Source organism: Mirounga angustirostris, unplaced genomic scaffold (assembly GCF_029215605.1).
Source record: "Mirounga angustirostris isolate CCGP_5_RB_7025 unplaced genomic scaffold, mMirAng1.0.hap1 SCAF_5, whole genome shotgun sequence".
In the NCBI taxonomy this organism is placed as follows: domain Eukaryota; kingdom Metazoa; phylum Chordata; class Mammalia; order Carnivora; family Phocidae; genus Mirounga; species Mirounga angustirostris.
The window spans coordinates 61,244,388-61,265,104 of NW_026991713.1; the positions used below are offsets into that span (position 1 = coordinate 61,244,388).

At 48.3% G+C, this 20,717-nt stretch overlaps 2 protein-coding genes across 3 annotated transcripts in view; both read right to left on the reverse strand.

Moving 5' to 3' along the window:
* LOC123842593 (keratin, type II cuticular Hb6) overlaps positions 1–12,479 on the reverse strand; it is a 34,297-nt gene extending 21,818 nt beyond the window's left edge. Inside the window, exons 1-3 of one of the 2 annotated variants that reach the window (XM_064591206.1) lie at positions 12,274–12,479; positions 8,730–9,004; positions 6,949–7,525 (exon numbers count right to left, since the gene is read on the reverse strand). The gene's annotated coding sequence lies outside the window, so the exon portion shown is untranslated. The remainder of the gene's footprint in view (positions 1–6,948; positions 7,526–8,729; positions 9,005–12,273) is intronic. The other variant, XM_064591207.1, reaches the window with a different exon arrangement.
* Positions 12,480–15,346: 2,867 nt separating this feature from the next.
* LOC123842541 (keratin, type II cuticular Hb5-like) lies at positions 15,347–20,680 on the reverse strand. The gene is made up of 3 exons (XM_064591212.1): positions 19,689–20,680; positions 18,895–19,028; positions 15,347–18,641 (listed from the first exon to the last, which is right to left on the reverse strand). The coding sequence occupies exons 2-3, from the start codon at positions 19,000–19,002 to the stop codon at positions 18,282–18,284; spliced, it is 468 nt and encodes a 155-aa protein (XP_064447282.1). The 5' UTR covers positions 19,003–19,028; positions 19,689–20,680; the 3' UTR covers positions 15,347–18,281.
* Positions 20,681–20,717: the final 37 nt, after the last annotated feature.

Here is a 20,717-nt window from a genome sequence, read left to right on the forward strand (position 1 = left end):
CCTCTGTCCCTGGGCTCACAGCAGTTTCAGATTGAGCCAAGGGTTGTGCTAGGCCTCTACACGATGTAATTTTATGCACACAACTGTCATGATCTTATCCACCATGATACATCTTGCAGATGAAGAAGCCAGAGATGCTCAGTAACTGGGCCAATGCCCCACAAGTTTCAGTATCTGGCTGGTGTTTGAACCCTGTATGCACCACTCATGGTCATTTCACTAGCCCACAATTGCCTCCCCGAAAACATCCTGTGCATATCTGTAAACTGATGGATAACGAAAATTAGATTCACCAGCCACTCAAAGCTTAAGGAAACACCACTCATTGCTTTGCTGTGGAAGACTCATGCCTGAGCAATTTATGAGAATTCCTTAAAGGGTAAATACATGAACACTATTTAAACTTTCAAAAAACCTTTGATGTGGCTACTTTTTTTTCTTTTAATGAGGTCCTTTTTTTTTTTTAAGATTTTATTTATTTATTTGACAGAGAGACAGCGAGAGAGGGAACACAAGCAGGGATAGTGGGAGAGGGAGAAGCAAGCTTCCCGTGGAGCAGGGAGCCTGATGCGGGGCTCGATCCCAGGACCCTGGGATCATGACCTGAGCTGAAGGCAGACGCTTAAGCGACTGAGCCACCCAGGCACCCCAAAATGGAGTCCTTTTGGGGTTTGGAGACCCGCCATAGCTGATAAATTACCTCCAAAATAGGAAACAGCACGTAGCAAGAAGATGATGTGGCACAGAGGTGAGCACATAGACTCTGGAGCCAGATTACCTGGGTCTGAAAATGGGCTCTGTTCCTTCCTGGCTGAGTGACCTTGGGCAATTTACTTGTCCTCTCTGTGCCTCCATTTCCACATCTCTAAAGTGAGAATGATAAGAGAGCACCTACCTCCTAGGGCAGATAGGAGGACTAGGAATTTCATACACGTAACATGCTTAGACAATTCCACAAAATAACCACAATATGCACTTGCAATTAGCAGTGTACTTTTGCAGAATATAAGGTGGAAATCCCTCTAAGGGACAAGGCCATGGCCAGCCTCCCATGAGCATCTGTAAACTGATCACATTTACACATTTATATCATATTATACTTACATCTGTGATCAGAGATAGCAAACAGAGAAATCTCCACATCTTCTGGAGCCATTGAGCTCCTTCATGCAGAGAACTGTTGCCCCCTTGACACTGACGAGGCTCTTACAAGGAGCAAAGAAAGTGGGGAGATGGCCCCTCAGCTTCATGATGGGCAAAGACAAGTCCCTGAATATACATTTGTACTGCAGGGTCAATTTCTAAACTTCCAGGCCCAGACCCAGAAAATGGTAACAGAAATCTAAGTCCCCATCCCTCAGGCCAGTAGAAATAAACAAGAATGTTGAGAGACCAGAAGCGAGTGGTCTGAAAAGAACTCACTGTTTTAAGGGAGAAGATCAATCCAAGGCCTCCCATCCACCACTATGGCCCCTCTCCCCTCCTGATGGAATTCTGAGCAGGGCAGAATTCTAGAAGAGTTCCGGAGTGTGCAATTGTTCCAACGAGCCCTCCGTGCTGTGACACCATAGAGCTCAGAAGCAGGCCATCGGGAGTCTAGACCTGAGGCCCAAACCCCAGCTCCGTCACTCTATCCCTCAGTTCAGAAGCCACCCGCAACTCCAGTCCCAACGAAATTCTCAACTCTGCCAGCTGACCCCTCCCTTCCTCTCCCACGGGTCTCATCAGCCCAGCTGGGCCCTAATGACCTGCCAAACTTACTCTCAGCCTCCCTCCAGCTCTAACTTTCAGCTTTGTCCTACTCCAAGAGCACAGTCCTCACCTCCCTCTGGTTCCCACTCCTGGACAGGCTCAGGAAGAGAAGCAAGAGTGAATGAATCAAGCACATAATACTCATGATGCCGAATGGTGAAAAAAAATGGAACACCTCACTGTGTGACCTTTAACAAGTCACCTCCCACCTCTGGACCTCCGTGCATTCCCTAGTGAAATAAAATGTTTAGATAAGATGGTTGCTAAGGCCCTTTGCCAATTTAAAGCTCTGTTAGTCTTCAGAAGAGGTAGGACAGGACTAGGAGCTAGAGGAAAGTGGGGCGTCCGTGCGGTTGTGCTGGGCGCATGCCGTCTGTACCTTGATTCCGCATAGCTTACTGTGGGCAGCTGTGAGTAGAACAGTATGATTGACAACTCTGGGCATCTGTGTGGCAGCGTGTGTGTGTGTGTGTGTGTGTGTGACTGTGAGCCTTTCTAGATGTGTCTTTGTGTGTGTGAATGTGCGTATGCCTGTATGTATGGGCCGAAGAGGTGAGTTTTATGGGTGCATGTGGATAGGACTGCAGTGGGAGCGCGCAGGTGGACTCGTGCTGGTGGGGGAGGAGGGGGTGATCCCAGATGGAGAACTGGACTAAGGCGGAGTGGTAAGGGAGGTGCCGCCAATTATCACACTGGGGAGGTGCCCCAGAGGTGCCAGATCGAGCCAGTGGGTTCCCCTAGCTCCCCTCCTGCCCTGTAGACACCCTAGTTCCACCTGGGGCAGCAAGAGACCAGCCGGCTTTAGACTTATACTGCCTTCTGTAAAGGTGCCCAGAGCCCAGTACATGAGATACGAATTACATTTAAGTAATTCCTAGTATGTTTTAAGCACTTTACATATAGCAATATATTTTTCCACACAACCCTGTGACAGGTACATTTGTATTTTACAGGTAAATCATGGTGCAGAGAGGTCAAGTAGGGAGGAAAACTAAAAGGGATAAATGAATCTTCACCAGTTAGATTTGGGGAGGGCAGGACTGAGGTTCAGAAACAGGCAGCGTGTGGCCGGGATAACAGCAAGACTGGGAACAGAATCCAGACCCTTCTTTCCTTCCTCCAGGCTGGCCTGGCTGATACACTGCAGTTGGAATTACATCAGGTAGGATTGCAGTTAGATTCATCAAGAGACTCCTGAGGGGTTTCCGTGAGGTGAGACACATTAATGGTGGAAGAACGACCCAGTGCATCCAAAGACAGAGTGGACCAAACATAGAGCCTTGTTCGACCTGTTCATAACTACCATGTGGCAGGCCCTGGTGATGGGTGACCGGAACAGTCACTGGCCTTGAGGGGTTCATATGGAGATGCCCACACAGCTAAGTTACATCTGTCATGCTTCTGGGCTATTAAGCGTAAGGCAGGCATGAGGAGCCAACAGAAGACTGACCCCTAGTGGTCCCCCTTCTCCTGAGATGCGATGACTCAACGGTTGACAATCCGCCTCCCTTCAGAAGTCACCTCCACTAACAAAGCTTCTAAATAGGCTGGTAAACGACTCTATAAATGCACCAGACAGTTCTTTCCCGCCCCAGCATGGAATGTGGCCCGTGGCCAAGGGAGCCACTCAGAGAATCGGTCCCCAAACCGCAAACATGCAATGCAAGACACGCAAGCCTGACCTGGCAGCCCTTGGGATCCGAAGGGACATCAGGCTTGGGATTTGAGACGGGAAAACGTGAGCAGCCAGTCGTCGGTGATGTAGGCTGCAGAACGCTTACTATAAATCCTGCCAAGAGCTGCTGGTGATATTTCCTTCAGCACTTCCCTTGACCTGATCAGCACAGCAGCTGGGAAAACCTGACCTTGAAAAGCATGGACTATCATTACCTCTTGGCAAAATGCAGGGAACATGGAGCCCAACTGAGAAATCTCGCAGAGGGGCGGTTCTGCTTTCAGGCAGTGACTTTGCACCGCGAGTGTGGTAAGAATGTTGACCGTTGGTGTCGGTCCGTGTTGACCAAATGGGACTCGAGTGGGTCCACGTCCCCTACCCCTCAGGTTGGGAGGCAGCCTTCCAGCCAAGTTTCGGTCTCATTCCTCTTGCATGAGACTGCTCTGTTTACCCAGGAAGGGGGCCCTTTGGAGACCTGTTTTCTGGGCGAGGACCCAGGAGAACAGAGCAGACACCTGGCCCTACTGTACCTTAAAAGGTAAAGCCAGGGCCTCTGGCCAGTGACGCACCTTAACCCCACCCAGGGACAGAGAAAGCAGAAACCATTGTTCCCAGATGTGCTGATGATGTAACCCTTTGTGCAACAGAAAAGAATGTGAGCTCACCGAATGGAAGCTTCTCGTGGGCCTATGGGGAAAAGAAAGAGCCCAGAAACACAGCCCTTCTCTGGCCACCCCAGCCCCCAAACTGGCCTATCTTCTGCCCGCCCCCGCCCCCCCCCCCCCCCCAGAGTCCAGTTGCCTTGTGAAAACTCAGAGCAAACTACACCTTAGACCTAGAAGTAAGAGGCAGAGCTGGAACCCTCCATCTGATTCCAAAGACACGCCCTCCTTCACCAAGGTAATGTTGTTCCCAGCCTGCCATCAGGTCACTGGTTAGACTAGACCCCGGGCCTGGGCCACCCAATATTCATATCCCCCAGCCCCAATCTGCGAGGGCCATCTTCCCCAGGGCCCGTGCCCAAGGGCCCTTGCCAGGGCAGTAGAGAACGGTTCATCCTCATCCCCATCTCACGCCATTCTCTCTTGGGCTGCTTTCCCAGTTTCTGGCCTGCCTCCCTTCCAGAACCAGGGTGCCTTGCTCACTCGGCACTACACCTGACCCTCAGAGGCCATTCTGTAAGTGTCCATAGAGCCAGTGTGTGGATGAATGAAGGCAGTGCTCCACAGAGGGGCGCTGAGGCTGGGAATAGAATTAACCCCTTCTTTCACTTTCCCCAGGGACCCACAGTTGCCCACCCCTACCACCACCAACCCTTAGGATCTTGGTTCTGGGATATCACTGCCAACTGAAGTCTCGTGGACCCACACGCCACAAGGGGAGGGTCGCTTCCTGGTAGTGTCCCCTCCTTTTCTCCCCTCCCTGCAAACCCCCTCCAGCTTCCTCTGTGCTCTGGACACAGCTTGAGGAATCCAGACACAAACAACCCCAGGGGGCTCAGTCCACTGAAGAACTTTTTTATTGCAAAGGAGGAGTCTCAGGGAAAGAGGAGTGGGGGGCAGGTCAGAGGAGCAGGGTACTGTGTCCAGGTAAGCCACCAGGCCTCCCCCGGTGGCACAGCGTCCCGGCTACCTTCACCCAGGGGACAGGGCAGTCACCACCCAGTAAGCGAGATTCCAAACTTTACGCTCCGGGGTGGGGTGGGGTGGGGCGGGGGGAGCAAGAAGGAAAGATGAAGTGAGGGCCAGCTCCGTGGGAGGGGGCGTCTGAGGTACATGGTCAAGTCCTTGGGGCAGGAACTAGGGGTCTCTGACTTCTCCGGAGCTGGGCGGGAACCTTCAACATCCGCGGGCGCCGCCGCAGCCGAAGCCGCCGAGGCAGCCGGGGGAGCCGCAGAGCGCGCAGCCGCCGCCAGGGGCGCTCGTCTCCAGGGCGCTGGAGCCCGCGCCGGGAGGCGGCAGGCGGGCGGGGCCCGAGGCTGAGCCGAGCCCGCAGGGTGGAGCGCTGCCCAGGGCTGAGAGGACAGTGGCTGTCTGAGAGAGCCGCTCCGCCCCGGAAGGCAGACAGACTCCTCCCGCAGAGGGCAGATGCAAAGACCCTCCTCCCCGCCCCAGACAGATGCAAACTCCCCAAAGTAATGATACACAGACCCCTTCCCCCAGGAAACAGACTCAAGAATGCCCCCTCCCTGGAGTCGGACACACAGATTCTCCCCACGCGAGAATGAAACAGTCTCTTCCACAAGGACAGACCCCACAGAACCTCCTCCCACACCCCAGGACAAACCAACAGAACCTCCCCAAAAAGGACAGACCACAAGACATCCTCCCCGACACACACCCAAAGAATTACCCCCACGAGAAGAAACAGTCCCCCCAAAAAAGGGAGACACAGTGGAAGCAGAGCCCTTCTCCCTTCCCAAAAGACTACACCCAAAGGAGAGGGGATAAGATTTGACTCCTCTAACCCAACCTAGGTCTATTATTTACTTACAGAAGCTCCCTGCCCCAAATCCCAGACCAAGCCTGCAGGGGAGAAGGAGGAAGCAGGTGAGTGAATATACCTCCTGGGTATAATAATCCCCATTCTCCAAAACAAAACTCTCCTGGCTTTCCCCCACAGGCAGAGATCTGTCTGTCATGCATGCTCCTGGTTCTCTCAGATCCCCACAGCCCTTTTGCATCAGACTCCTCTGGACCTTAAACTCAATCCTTCCTCCTTAAACTCAAATAGCTCAGTTTTATTGATGACTTCCTGGAGGAGTTTCTCAAGAAGGCTAAAGAGCTATGCTTTCTTTGGCCTAAGTTTAGCCTTTTAAAGGGGGCATTTTAAAGGACACCACAGAGGAAATAGCTCAACTATCTGAAGAGTACTGGTCAAGCCTCACCCGGGCACTTTCTACCTGTGTGTCCTTGAAGGGGTCCTTTACCCTGAGACTCAGTTTCCCCATCTGTAAAATGGGATTGACAGCACCTCCCTCCCGGGGGTGTTGTGGGATTGAAAGGAAAGAATAAATGCAGCCTGCCTGTTGCAGGGTGGGCTCCCTTTCCCTCCCCTCGGCCTGGGGTACCCAGCTGGAGCTAACAGCCCTTGGATCTCTACTGTCTAAGGTTAAAAGCCAGGCCCTACCTATTCCCATAAACCCTGCCTTCCCCAGGCCTGGGGGAGAAGGGCAGAACCGAGGAGAAGGCCCTCTACATGGGGGACCTTATTTCCCCCTGGCTGGGCCTTGGTCCCTGCAGCTGTCTCGATGGACAGAGTGACCCCAGCTCTCTGCCCCTGAAGGTGAATGACTTCACAAGTTGTCCCATCGCACGTGCCAAAGGTGCTCATCGGCTGGAACGTTTTGTCTAAAGGGCCTCAAGCTGGTGGGGAGAAACTGGCTCCAGGAGAACAAGTCCCTGGATACCCAGATCATCTCTCCCCGCCCCTCTCCAGCTGGTGAGGACCCAGATAGTGACCTCCCTGCACCCCCTGCACCCCTCACCATGTGCACATCCAAGGCACCGCCCAGCCCTCACCTGCTCTCCTCGCCCTCCAGCAGCTTGCGGTAGGTGGCGATCTCAAAGTCCAGGCCCAGCTTGACGATCATGAGATCCTGGTACTCGCGCAGCTGGCGCACCATGTCGCGCTTGGCTCGCTGCAGGGCGGCCTCCAGCCAGGCCAGCTTGCCCTGGGCACTGTCCGAGGCACCCCCCTCCTGCTGAGCTCGTGGCTCCGTGGCTCTGTCTAGTTCACAGGGCTGGGGGCAAAGGGAAGACCACGGACAGGACATCTTTGGCTCCCACCCTCCCCCACTTCAAGGATCCAGACCTTTCTCAGAGGGCCAGTGAGGGAGTAGAGATCATTGTAAGGAAAGAGCCTGCCTGTTCCAAAAAATATGGTGTGTGTCTGCTCAGCTCCCAAGATGGAGACTTGGGGCCAGCCCAGGCTGGCTGAGAGAGAGCCTGTCACATCCAGTATGTGACTCTTCTAATAGGAGCTACGATCCAGGGAGCATCAAATGCCCCTGAGCACATCATGCTGGGATTATTGTTCCATCAGGAAAATTAACTGGAAGAATATCCTTTCCTCACAGGAAACCAGCATCTGTAGTCTCTGTGGAAATACAACGATGATGAGGATGATGATGGTGATGATGATGATAAACGCTTGCCTTGTGAGGTGTGCTTGCTGCTTAGGAAACTGGGGTAAGAGGGGTGGGTATCAACACAGCTGAGGCGGGCAGGAGACTGAACCATGACAGGGACACCAAATCACTGTGCCACCCCCTGGAACCTGAACAGCTTGCTCCTCCTCATAGCCATCAGTTCCTAAAGAAGAGCGAAGCCCTCCGAGCCTGAGACACTTGTACCTGCAGAAAGCAGGAAAAAAAACAGGGAGCAGATGCCCTTTCCTCTACAGGTAGAACATGAGCCTGGGGGCTCACCAGGGCAGCTGGGAGGAAAGAGAGGAGGTTGAGGCAGAGAAGTAGGGAGAAAGAAAGCATTCATGTAGGAACCTCTCCTTTCTAAGGCCTAGAGCCTGAGCTGCAAATCTGAATGCCTGCAGAGGCCTGGCTGGAGGCATCAAAAGGTAAAGGCCAAATGTCAGCTATATATCAATAGTATGAAGTTCCAGAAAGAAGTATGCACATTCTCATTCTCCTGCAATCACCGGGACCCCTTGCACGTTGTCAGTCTCTCACTTCTCTAACTTAGAGACATGGGTCAGGTGCATTTTGTCTTCCACAAGGATAACAGGGCCGGCCAAGATGATGATCAATGGCAAAGAGCCCTCCACTTCTGTATCAAAGGATGCAACGTGGGGCGGTGGGGTCTGGGGCCCACAAAAGGAGCGCGGCCCTGTGTGAAGGCGACAGAGAAGACAGAGGCCTCTCTTCTCTAGCCAAATGTTGCCAAATCTGCACATTTTTAAAGAGAACCCAGAAAACTGGATTTCTAGGTAAAATCTTGCAATTTCTAAAGGTGAGCTCAAGTTTAATGCTACGTAGGACAAACATAACACACAGATAGCAAAAATGCACATATACATAAAAAGTGATTTGCAAACAAGCATACATAGTTATACATATTTACCTACATGTTAATTACTTGCCCACACGAAAGACAGAGAGTCCTAGGCAAATGCAGCATGATGTACACATACAGCCACGCTTCCGTTTGCTCAGACACTCACAAGGAGAAACTCTATCCATCTATTCCAGAGGAGGGGGGGTGACCAGTCTAGTTGTCACATGATAATGGACACTCTCCCACCATTCCTCCCTCACTGGTGCGCCCCCCACGCAGCCACCCCTCACCTGACTCTTAGCGCTGTCCACCTCCGCAGTCAGCCGCTGGATGGCCTGGTTAAGCCTGTTCAGCTCCTCCTTACTGTGCCTCAGGCTCTGCCTGGGTTTCTGCACGGTCTCCTGTACCTCCTCACACTGTGGGGTGGAGGCAGCCCAGAACAGGGGAGGGTCAGGGAGATGAGGAGAGCCAACAAGGCCCTACATTGGGCTCCCTACTTGGCGGGAAGCCTGCTTCTCCCTCTCCCACTCCCCTGCTTGTGTTCCCTCTCTCGCTGTGTCTCTCTCTGTCAAACAAATAAATAAAATCTTTAAAAAAAATACTTTTAAAAATCTAAGAATGGGGGGCACCTGGGTGGCTCAGTCGTGAAGCGTCTGCCTTCGGCTCAGGTCATGATCCCAGGGTCTTGGGATCGAGCCCCGCATGGGGCTCCCTGCACAGCAGGAAGCCCGCTTCTCCCTCTCCCACTCCCCCTGCTTGTGTTCCCTCTCTCGCTGTGTCTCTCTCTGTCAAATAAATAAATACAATCTTAAAAAAAAAAAAAACTAAGAATAAGAAGAAACTTCCTTAATTTGATGAATGCTATTAATCAGTGACAGGGATCCTGATTCCAGTTCCTTCCCCAAAGCAAGGCCACTGTGGTGGGAGTGCTGTCTGCAAGGGACAAAACCAGGGGGCCTTTCCCCTTCCTGCACCTTGTCTCCACATGCCAGTCCGTAACCAGCCTGGGCTTGGGAGGACACACGGTGCCTTATATCGTTCAAGGTCTTTTACCTCCACCATCTCACCGGGGCTCATGACCACCTATGAATTAGGCCAGGTGGATGTCACTGTCTCCATTATCTTTCCTTGGGCGAGCTGAGGCTCACTACCTCTACCATGTGAGGAAGTAGGGACCTGGCGGGCCACGAGCGACCCTGCCAGCCAGTAGCTGAGCTGGACTGCATCTGAAGCCCGTGCTCTTTGCTCTACACTCGGAGGAACATAAAGTCACACACACTCTTTAACCCAGAGAACAGACACTGTTCACACCAGCCCAGTGCAAATTGCTTTCCAGGGCAGATGGGGTGTGGGAAATGGATATGAACAATCAGCGAAACATCATCTCCTGCCTATCTCTGCCCTCGTCCCACAGCCCACCCTTTCCTGCTTCCATTCCCAAAAGCTGCAGACACAGCAGACAAGCGTGTGCCTGGCTGGGTCCAACAGATCTGGGCAGAGTCTGAGACCCCCTTATCCCATGTGTCCCAGCACGCCACGTGGACAAGTCTCACCATGATGAAGAGAGCTGTAGTCTCCGCCAAGCCTCCAGTGAGCACCTAAGCCCAGCTCCAGCCCAAGCAGCTCCCAGAATCCTTGCCGCTGAGGACATAGCCTCTCCTTCCTGGGGGCTTTGTGACCTCACCTTATTATAACTGCAGAGTTCTGACAGGGGCTGGAAGGGGCAGTTCTGTCAGCCTGGGTGGGAGAGTAGAGGTCCCTGGGCTGGAATGGACCTTGAAGGAAGGAGGAGGAGAAGGAAGGAAGGGTCCTTCAGGTGGAGGAAATGTGTGGAGCCAAGGAGTTTGGGCATATGGAGTTAGAAATAGGGAGCCACAGAAGGTGCTCAAGCAGACCACCACCTTGGTATGCGATGAGGAAGACCTATCTGATAGCAGTGGGAAGGGAGAGAGATAGACTGGGCCTGGGGTTCCAGTTCCAAGACTAGGTGGAAAATTCTGGGTAGGATGATGCCTCCTAAACTGAAGGAGTAACCAGGACCCAGAGAGCACAAGCTGAGCAGCATTGTCTTTTTGTTTCATAAACTTTTCATTCATGCAAAAGAGGATATATAACATACATTGAATGATTTAAATTGCAGCAGTAATAAAACAAATCCTTGTGTACCCATCCATACCTTCGAAGCCCCATGTGGGACTCTTCCTAATTACAGCATCCTCTGTCCCTAACCCCATCCAATCTCCAAAGTAGCCACGATCCTGGGGTTTTGTATTAAGCATTCCTCACCTGTTCTTTATTATCGTGTGCATATGAATCCCTAAGCAATTGTTTACTTCTGCCTAACTTTAAACTTTTATAAAAATAGAATTACACTGTTTCTATGACTTGCTTTTCCCTCCCCAACATTCTGTTTGTGAGATTTTGATGCATGTAGCGTTATTTATTTTTCACTGCTGTAAAGTATCCCAGCGTGTGATTATGTCTCCATTCTCCTACGGGTATACATGTGTATACTTTTGTTTTTGTGCTAATAAAACTGGTAGGAACTTTTAGGTACCTATCTGCTGCTATGCTTTGACAAGAGGTAGTTTAGGGTACTGGCTGTCAAACCATCTTTTAACCACACTCAAAATAAGAAATATATTTTATATCGTGAATCTGTACCTACATACATATTCACACACATAAGCGGAAATAAGTTTCATGAAGAACTTCTCACTCCTACTGTGTACGATGCACTCTGACCCCCGACCATTCACCTTAACATTGAATTTATGGCCTTATGTTTTAGGTAAGATTTTCTGTTTAGGTTTGTTGGTTTTATCTTTAGGTTTTCAATTGGGCCTTCCGTTGAGGTTTCATGTCTTATAAATAGTATATTGATTTTATTATGTATTTAATAATACAATGAAAATGAATACCCATGAGCCCACTTATGAGCACAAGAACCAAATGTTAGTAGTAACTTACATGTGCCTGCACACTCCGTCCCCCGCTTGTCCCCCATTCCTTCTTGCTCTAGGGGCGACCACTTCCTTGAATTTGTGTCATCATGCCCTTGCTTTCTTTTCTTCTAGTTATATCACACACATGCATATATCCGAAAAAAAAATTTTTTTCAGTTTTCCTTGTTTGGTTGGGTTTCATTTTTTGTTTTTTTAAAGGATATTACTTACAAAGGGACTTGCTTTTTTTTTTTTTTTTAATACTATGGAACAAGGAGTCCTCCACTAGGATTCATAGCATCCTATTACGTAAATACACAACACTTTATGTAACTCTATTATTGTTTTGTTTTGTTTTGTTTTCTCTTATAAAGATGGTGCTATGAATATTTTTCTGAATGACCCCTGATGGACATAGGTGAGGATTTCTTTGTGATGCACATGTAGGACTGCCATTTCTGGATCAAATGTTCAATATTACAAGACAAAAATTATTTTCCAAAGCTGTTGTAATAACGATTTACACTTTGATCAGATTCATATCTTTTCTGACACATCTTAATTTTCAACAATGAAATGATACAAACAGTCTTATTTTTGGTTTTGCTTTGCATTTTCATGATTCTTATCTAAGCTGAATATCCCTTTAAATGTTTATTATCTGTATGGATTTCCTTTTCTTTTGCCCATTTTTTCTTTTGGGTTTTTTTGCCTTATTTTTATTAGATTCTAAGTGCTTTTATATTTCTATATAAGCTTCTATTTCTAGATATTACACTTTGTCACTTATATGTATTACGAATATCACCTTCAAGTTTATGGTTTGTCTTTTCAATTTGTGCATATTTAATAAACAAAAGTTCTTAATTTTAATGTGTAATTTTCCCACCTTTTCCTTCATATTAAACATTCAGTGTGCCTTGCATAAAAATCCTTCCTTATCCTAAGTGGCTCAGTTGGTTGAGCGTCCGTCTTCCTCTCGGTCATGATCCTGGGGTCCTGGGATTGAGCCCCGCATTGGGCTCCTTGCTCAGCGGGACATCTGCTTCTCCCTCTCCTTCTGCCTGTCCCCGTGCTCATGCTCTCGTGCTCGCTCTCTCTCTCAAATGAATAAATAAAAAAAATCTTAAAAAAAAATCTTTCCTTATACCAAGGTCAGAAAGACATTCACCACCTTTTACTTCCAAAAATTTTAAAGTTTTGCATTTGACATTTATAATCTGAATTTACCTGGGATTGATTTTGTATATAACAGAAGACAGGAATCCAGTTCTGTTTTTTTTTTTCCTCATGTGTTTAGCCAATGCATAGTCCCTTCTTTACTACTGATCTGCAATATCACTGCTGTTGCATATCAAAGATATTGCTATAGATATATAAAGTATATATATAACTTTATATAGTACATGTAACTTTAGTTATATATGTGTGTATATATATACATATATATATATATATATTTTTTTTTTTTTTAAGGAGTATGCTTAAAAGAATAAATATGCCCAACACAGGGCTCAAACTCATGACCCTGCGATCAAGACCTGAGCTGAGGTCAAGAGTCACTCAACTGGGGCGCCTGGGTGGCTCAGTCATTAAGCGTCTGCCTTTGGCTCAGGTCATGATCCCAGGATCCTGGGATCGAGCCCCCCATCAGGCTTCCTGCTCTGCGGGAAGCCTGCTTCTCCCTCTCCCACTGCCCCTGCTTGTGTTCCCTCTCTCGCTGTGTCTCTGTCAAATAAATAAATAAAATCTTTAAAAAAAAAAAAGTCACTCAACTGACTGAGCCACCCAGGGACCCTGTTATATATTATATTTACACATAGTTAGCATATTTAATATATTTATATAATATATACACACAAGAACAGACAAATTGATCAATGGAACAAACTAGAGAGCCCCTAAATTGATATATATTATGTATTTTGTATATATGAAACATATATGTTTATAATATATGCATAATATGTTTTATATATAATGTATGTTGTATTATATATCATAATAAAACTATTATACATAAAACATCTAATATGTATATAATATATATGCTATGTTTTTATATATATATTATATGTCAATTAAAGGGTTCTCTAGTTTGTTCCATTGGTCAATTTCTCTATTCTTTCATGGATACTACATTGAATTAATAGCTTTATAATTATCTCTGAAAGGGCAAATATTCATTCTTTATTATCCTATTTATTCTTATTTATTTATTTATTTATTTATTTATTTATTTATTTATTTGAGAGAGAGAATGAGATAGAGCATGAGAGGGGGGAGGGTCAGAGGGAGAAGCAGACTCCCTGCTGAGCAGGGAGCCCGATGTGGGACTCGATCCCAGGACTCCAGGATCATGACCTGAGCCGAAGGCAGTCACTTAACCAACTGAGCCACCCAGGCGCCCTATTTATTCTTTTATAGTGCCTTGACCATTCTTGATTGCTATTCTTCACCATAAACTTTAGAATCAACTTGTTAAGATTTAGGTACATCCTTATTTGGAATTTGATTGTAGTTGCATTGACCTTGTAAATCAGTTTAAGGAAAATTAATATTTTTATGATAATGAAGCTTCCCATCTATGAATATGATCTAACTCCTCATTTAGTTAGCACTGCTTTGTTATCTTTCATTTCACATAATGTTTATATTTCTCTAGATATAGGTCTTTCACATATTTTCTAGACTGGGTTTTTAAGTCATTTTATTAATTTTTATTAGCTTTGTTGAGATAAAATATACATACAATAAAATGTATACATCAGTATACAGTTTGACACGTTTTGACAAATGCATGCCCCATTTAACCACAACCGAATGAAAGTATAGAACATTTCCATCATCTCAGAAAGTTCCCCGATGTCCCTTTGCTGCCCATCTCCCCACCCCATCCCAGATAACCACTGATCTAATTTCCACCCCCGTAGGTTAGTATTGCCACTTCTAGAACTTCGTAGGAATAGAAACATTCAGTATGTGCTCTTTTGTGTCTGACTTGTTCACTCAGCTCATCCATGTCATTTCATGAATCAGTAGGTCATTCTTTTGAATGTCTGGGTCATATTCTGTTGTATAAATATATCTCAGTTTTGTTTGTCCATTCACGTGTTATTTCCAGTTGGGGGCTATTCTAAATGAAGCCCCTATGAAATTCATGTACCAGTCTCTATGTAAACCTATTTTTCATTTCTTTTGAATAAATAACAAAGAGTGGAATTGCTTTGCCATTTGGTAGTATACATTTAACTTGATAAGAAATTGCCAAACTGTTTGCCGAGGTGACTGTACCATTTTACCCTCCGTGAAAGCTCCAACTGCTCCACACTTAATGTTAGCCTTCTCCTGGGTGTTGGGTTTTTCTCATAGCAGATTTCCCTGATGACTAGCTCCCATGTGCTCATTGGCCCTTAACACATCTTCTTTTGTAAAGTGTTGATTGATATCTTTTGCCCCATTTCACTGAATTGTTTGTCTTCTGTTATCGAGGGGTTAGTTTTTAACATAAACATTTCATGTAATTATTATATAATTGGATTTGAGTCAGCCATCTTGTTTTTTGTTTCTCACTTGTCTCAGGTGGGTTTTTTGGGTCCTCTATTGTTCTTTTCTGCTTTCTTTTGAGTTCATCAAATACTTTTAAATATTTACTATTATTTATTCTACTGAAATATCTCTTTTGGGGGGTGCCCAGGTGGCTCAGTTGGTTGAGTGTCTGCCTTCAGCTCAGGTCATGATCCCAGAGTCCTGGGATGAACCCTGCATCGGGCTTCCTGCTGGACAGGGAGTCTGCTTCTCCCTCTGCCCCTCCCCCTTCCCCTGCTCATGCTCTCTCTCTCTCTCTCTCTCTCTCCCCCACTCTCTCTCTCTCAAATAAATAAAATCTTTTTAAAAAAATAAAATTTTTTAAACATTTTATTTTTATTTATGATAATAAATATTTGTTTTTAGCGGTTGTTTTAGAACTAAAACTATACATCCTTAATTATCAAAGTCTATTTGGAGTTAATACTGTGCTACTCCACACTTCACAATAGTGTGTTCATTGACCCGCCTCCCCACCATCTGTGTCATCGTTGCCAGATCTTTTACTTCTATGTACATTATAAACAATATCATTATTTTTGCTTCTAACAGCCAGTTGTCTTCTTGGGCACTACAAGGTTCTTGGATCCGTAAATTGCTGTTTTCCACCAAGTATTCCTTCAAATACTTTCCCACATCATTCTCACCCTTTTCATTCTGGAACCCTGAATATGCATATGCTAGATTATTTGATACCGTCCCACAGGTCTCCAAGGCTCTGTTACTTTTTCTTCGATCTTTTTTTCTCTGTTGTTCGGATTGGAAAATTTCTATTCATCTGTCTTTAGTATACAGACCCTACCCCTGACATCTTCAGTCTTTCGTTAAGCCCATCCATTGAACTTTTCATTTCAATGATTGTACTTTGCAATTCTGGAATTTCCATTTTGTTCCTCCTTCTAACTTGCCATACCTTTTTGCTAGCTCAATGATGCATTTAAATATATTTTTAAGTATATTTTTCAGAACCTTAAGTGACTAATGACAAAAGGGTTTTTCAGAGGTCCTAGTCTGACATTTTGCAAGAAAAGAAGTTCCCAGTGGCATTTTTCAAAGGAAAAAATAGGCAGGGTTCTGTGACTCATTGGGTGGGGAAAATGATATCAAAGGGTTTGAAGCTGGAATATTAGAAAGAACTGGTAGAAAGAGGGAAAGCTGACGAATGGGCATCAGTACAGGGGAAAATGACGAGGTGATTTCAAGGCATTTTGAATTCCAAATATCAGTGCAACATTCAAGTGGAGATGCCCTGTGGGAAATTGGAAACCTTAGAGATGAATTCATTTATTCTCTTAACATCGATCAGTACCCACTACAAGGCAACAGTGGGCCAGACACTTCCTGACACTGGAGCATTCCCTCTGGAGTCCTGAGCCATCAGAACACCTCTCCTCAATGTCCCCAGCCTTGACACTCACTTAAATAAATAGCTGTCATGGCCTTAGCAGCCCCCACCACATTGAATGCCCTCCTGGAGATCCCACCCTTTCCAGGACCAAAATAACGGACAGAAAGATTGAAAGCATGACAAGAACCATGTGACTTTATTTTAAGCGCCGACAGCAGGGAGGGAAGGAAGATCGGGGAAGGGAAGGGAAGGGAAGAGCAAGAGTTCGGGGAAGGGCAAGGTTGAGGGATGGGGGCTGAGGGACTGTCCTCTTCATGAGTCAAGCGGCCCAGATTCCTCCAACAGAATATATCCATGTGCCTCTCCTCCCAATAACCTTCCTCGGCCTGAGGAAGACAGGAGACAAGGAGGGAGACTCCCACACAACAAGAAATGAGAAGTGGAAGGCACGGAAGACGGGCCAGGGTGAGACCAAGCGGTTACACCCCACCACCACGGTTGGGTTGGGCAGAGGGCCAGCCGGGATCCTCAGGGAGGGTGAGAGCGCTGGGGGCCTGGTGTTTCATCAAGCCCAGCCAGCTTGACACTTCTTACAGCTGCGGCCACAAGCTCCTATCCCACAGTATCTGATGCCACCGGAACGGATGGATGACTGAGAGGTCCCCACATACAACTCCGCCCGAGAGCTGCTCACACCCCACTGGCACAGGGATAATAACAAACCCAAACCTTTGGTGGGGGTGGGGACCTGGTTCCAAAGAGCTCCCCACCACCACTTAGAACCCCCTCCCTACCAGCCAAGAGCACCTAGGTGGATGGGATGGCTCCTGCTCATCCACGTCTCCAACGATAAGTAAAGCCAACATGAGCTTCCCTGTGGCCTGTCCCCCAGACTCCCACCCTTTACTGGAAGGGAGTCCATCTTGTGGTTTAATCTCAATCCCTTCTTAATCTCTTCTTCTATCACTGACTTCAGGAAGACCTCCCTGGGGACAACCAAGCTGATGAAACACCTACTTTAGTCCAGAAAATATTTGACATCTTCAACGTGGACAAGTGTGCTTGGACAGGGAGAGAATGCGAGCTTCCTAACAATGGGAAAGTAAGACTTCCATTCCAACAGGCGTGGTGTGAGGAATTAGTCCACTCACGACCTGTCATCCAGCCCCGTCATCATCACTGTGGGGCAGGAAATGAAGGAAACCCCTTCTCCCTGGGTCTCTCCACCCTCAGAGCTAAAACGTTCTTCCCACTGTCTAACTGCAGTGTCTCCCTCCAGAGCCAGATTCAGAGCACTTGCTGCCCTCACACCACCTGATGTAGGAGAGACAAGGTAAGCGTTAGGTGTGGGCACAGAAGTAATGTGGTCACCAGCTCGGAACCCAGTCACCCAAGGAATCATTCAAGATTCCCCAGAAGGTCAGAGGAGAAGGCCTGGGGTGCAGCAGCCCCAAAGGCTCAGCATCTCTCCAACCCTGTCCCAAAAGACCATAGGGGGCAGGCTCTCCCAGATCCCTCTGAGAAATGGGACCCTCCAAATGCAGTAGGCCACAGAGACCCCTCTACCTGTCCCCAGGAATCCAGCTCCGGATTGCCGCCCCACCCACACCGATGGGCTAGCTGGTCGGGAGCAATCCAGTCTCCCTGAGCTGTTTCATCTCTCCAATACAGTAAGAGAATCTTCTGTTTGCCCTCTCTGTTTGAGGCCTCCTTTTCTCCTGCTTTCTAACCAATGGTGTTCTGGAACCAATTCACAGAGCCTGTTTTGCACATTTCTAGCCCACCCTCCATGAAGTCGCAGTCGGCCATGACAGAAGAGTTTACACACTGAAGTTGGCAAGTACTGTAAATAGGGGTGTTTTCTTCCTCTGAGAGCCGGTTCTTAAACATTTATCAGCCAGCCACTGTCCCAAGAGGCATGTTAGAAATCAGGCAGTGGACCTCAGCTAAAATTCTTCTCCTTAGCCTCTCAGGGCTGGCAGGGGCCCTGAAGGTTTCCAAGATGGCAGCAGAAGAAGAAACAGGTGCTCGAGAAGTCCGGGAGCAAACAACGGATCAGGCCTATGCTGCGCTGCCCCCAGCAGCCCTGGCTGCACCCACCTGTGCTCCTCGCCCTCCAGCAGCCGCCTGTAGGTGGCGATCTCGATGTCCAGGCCCAGCTTGGAGTTCATCACCTCCTGGTACTCTTTGAGCAGGCAGGCCATGTCCTGCTTGGCCTTCTGCAGGGCGGCCTCCAGCTCAGCCAGCTTGCAGCGGGCATCGCTCAGAGCCGCCTCGCCCTGCTGCTCAGCCTGGGTCACTGCGGCCTCCAGCTTGGAGTTCTGGGGGCCCAGAGGAGAACAAGGTGGGTTATTGTCCTGAGTCTCTCTGTCCATTTCCTGGATGTGTCCAGTCTCTCCCCTCCCCCAGCTGGGGACACCCCAAGAACAGACCTCTCCCCTTCATCAGCTGAGTCTCCCCCAGGGACCACAACCAGGGACGAGGTCAGGCAAATGGGCTGGAGCATGAATGGTGAGATCCAATGGGGACACACATTGCCTGTATTACCCTGGAGAGGCCGCAGGTGACCCTTACCTGGCACTTGGCACTCTCAACCTCAGCGGTCAGCCTCTGGATCATGCGGTTGAGCTCATTGATCTCCTCCTTGGTGCAGCGCAGGGTCTCCCCGTGCTGGATCATCATGTCACCGTAGCCTTCATCTCCTCACACTAGCCAGGGTGGGGGGGGAGAGGAGGGGAGCAGAGATGGTTCTGAGGCTCAGGATGCAGTTTCCCACCCACTCAGACACCACAGATGATTGGTAAGTTGTACAGTGCTCAGCCTGTGCGACCATACGTGGCAGCCCTGCCCAGCCACTGTAACCTGAGAGCTGTCTGCCCTTCTGTTACCATCCTAGGGATCAGAATCCCCAGACAAAAGAGGCCTTGTTAATATATGCCTGGCATCCTTCCCACTGTCATATCTAGGAGGCAGGTGTCCTGTGCCTCTCACCTTGCTGAGGTACCAGCTTTTGGCTTCAGCCTGACTGCATCTGGCAATGTCATCATAGTTAGCCCAGATCTCAGTCACAGTGCAGCCCATGTTCAGGTCCTGGCTGATATCCACCTTGATGATGACTAAGGTGTCTGAGATGTGGGCGTGGATGACCCACCTGTCCTGTGGGGCCAACAGCCATTCACGTCACCTATACCATCCAGAGCCAGGTAGAACACTGCTCACATTCCTCCTTCACACACACACACATACCACAGAGCCACCATTTCCAAAGCCCTCACGCCTGCAGACCCCTCTGTCCGTTTCCTCTGTACAAAGGCTGGCCTGGGACAGAGTGAACAGGGATGACTAATGTCCTCCCGGCCAGTGCTCACCTCCTCACACATGGCGTTCAGGAAGCCCATCTCCTCCACCAGCCCATGGACATTGGCCTCCAGGTCTCCCTCGAGCACATAGGCACCATTACCCTTCTGGAAACAATGTGTAGGCAGTTCCTAGTGAGATTTTCCAGGGCCCTACCTCCCCCAGTCCAACCCTAGAAAATCTCCAATCCCATTCCGTGCCTGCAAAGCAGGTCAGAGGCAAAGATCCAGAAGCTGAGGGGTGGAGAACTAAGTTCTCCCTTCTGCTCTAGCAAAACACAGTATGAGACTTTGGGAAGTTCTTTTCTCTCTCTGGGCCTCTCTGTAAAGGAAGATCCAGAGAATTCCTGCCTTGGGGATCTCCCTGGGTGTGAGGAGGAAAATGTCCTTCCATGGGTGGAAATAAAATATGAACATGTTAACTAAAGGAGGGAGTACTGGATGCCCCCGAGGGCGGCCACAGGCAGACCCACTCACTTGCTTGATTCTGACAAGCTCATTCTCTGCTGTGGTCCCCAAAGTGACCCCTTCTTCATACCTCCACAGGGAAAGGGCTTTGGAACGAGAGAAATTATCAGAGATTTGGCTAGGAATGCAAGGGAGGAGAGACCACCCAACATGACCTATCACACCCCTCCCCCGGGATGTCTGAAATATGCCTCTCACCCACATCCCTAATAGTACATTTCTCTAACTTAAATAAGCATTACTCATTTTAAAGATCCTGGTTTTTTTATTACTCTAATAAGCTGATTGCCTGAGCTTAGATCTGGGAAAGTGGGTGGAAACAGCAACAGGATCCAGTGAGTGTGAAGAGTGGAGCAGAGGCGGTGTCTTTTCTTTGCAGCCCTGGTCCCTGGTCACCTGGGGCCTCCCCAGGGTAATACAGGCAGTGTGTGTCCGCAGTGGATCTCACCATTCATGCTCCAGCCCATTTGCCTGACCATCGTCCCTGGTTGTGGTCCCTGGGGGAGACTCAGCTGATGAAGGGGAGAGGTCTGTTCTTGGGGTGTCCCCAGCTGGGGGAGGGGAGAGACTGGA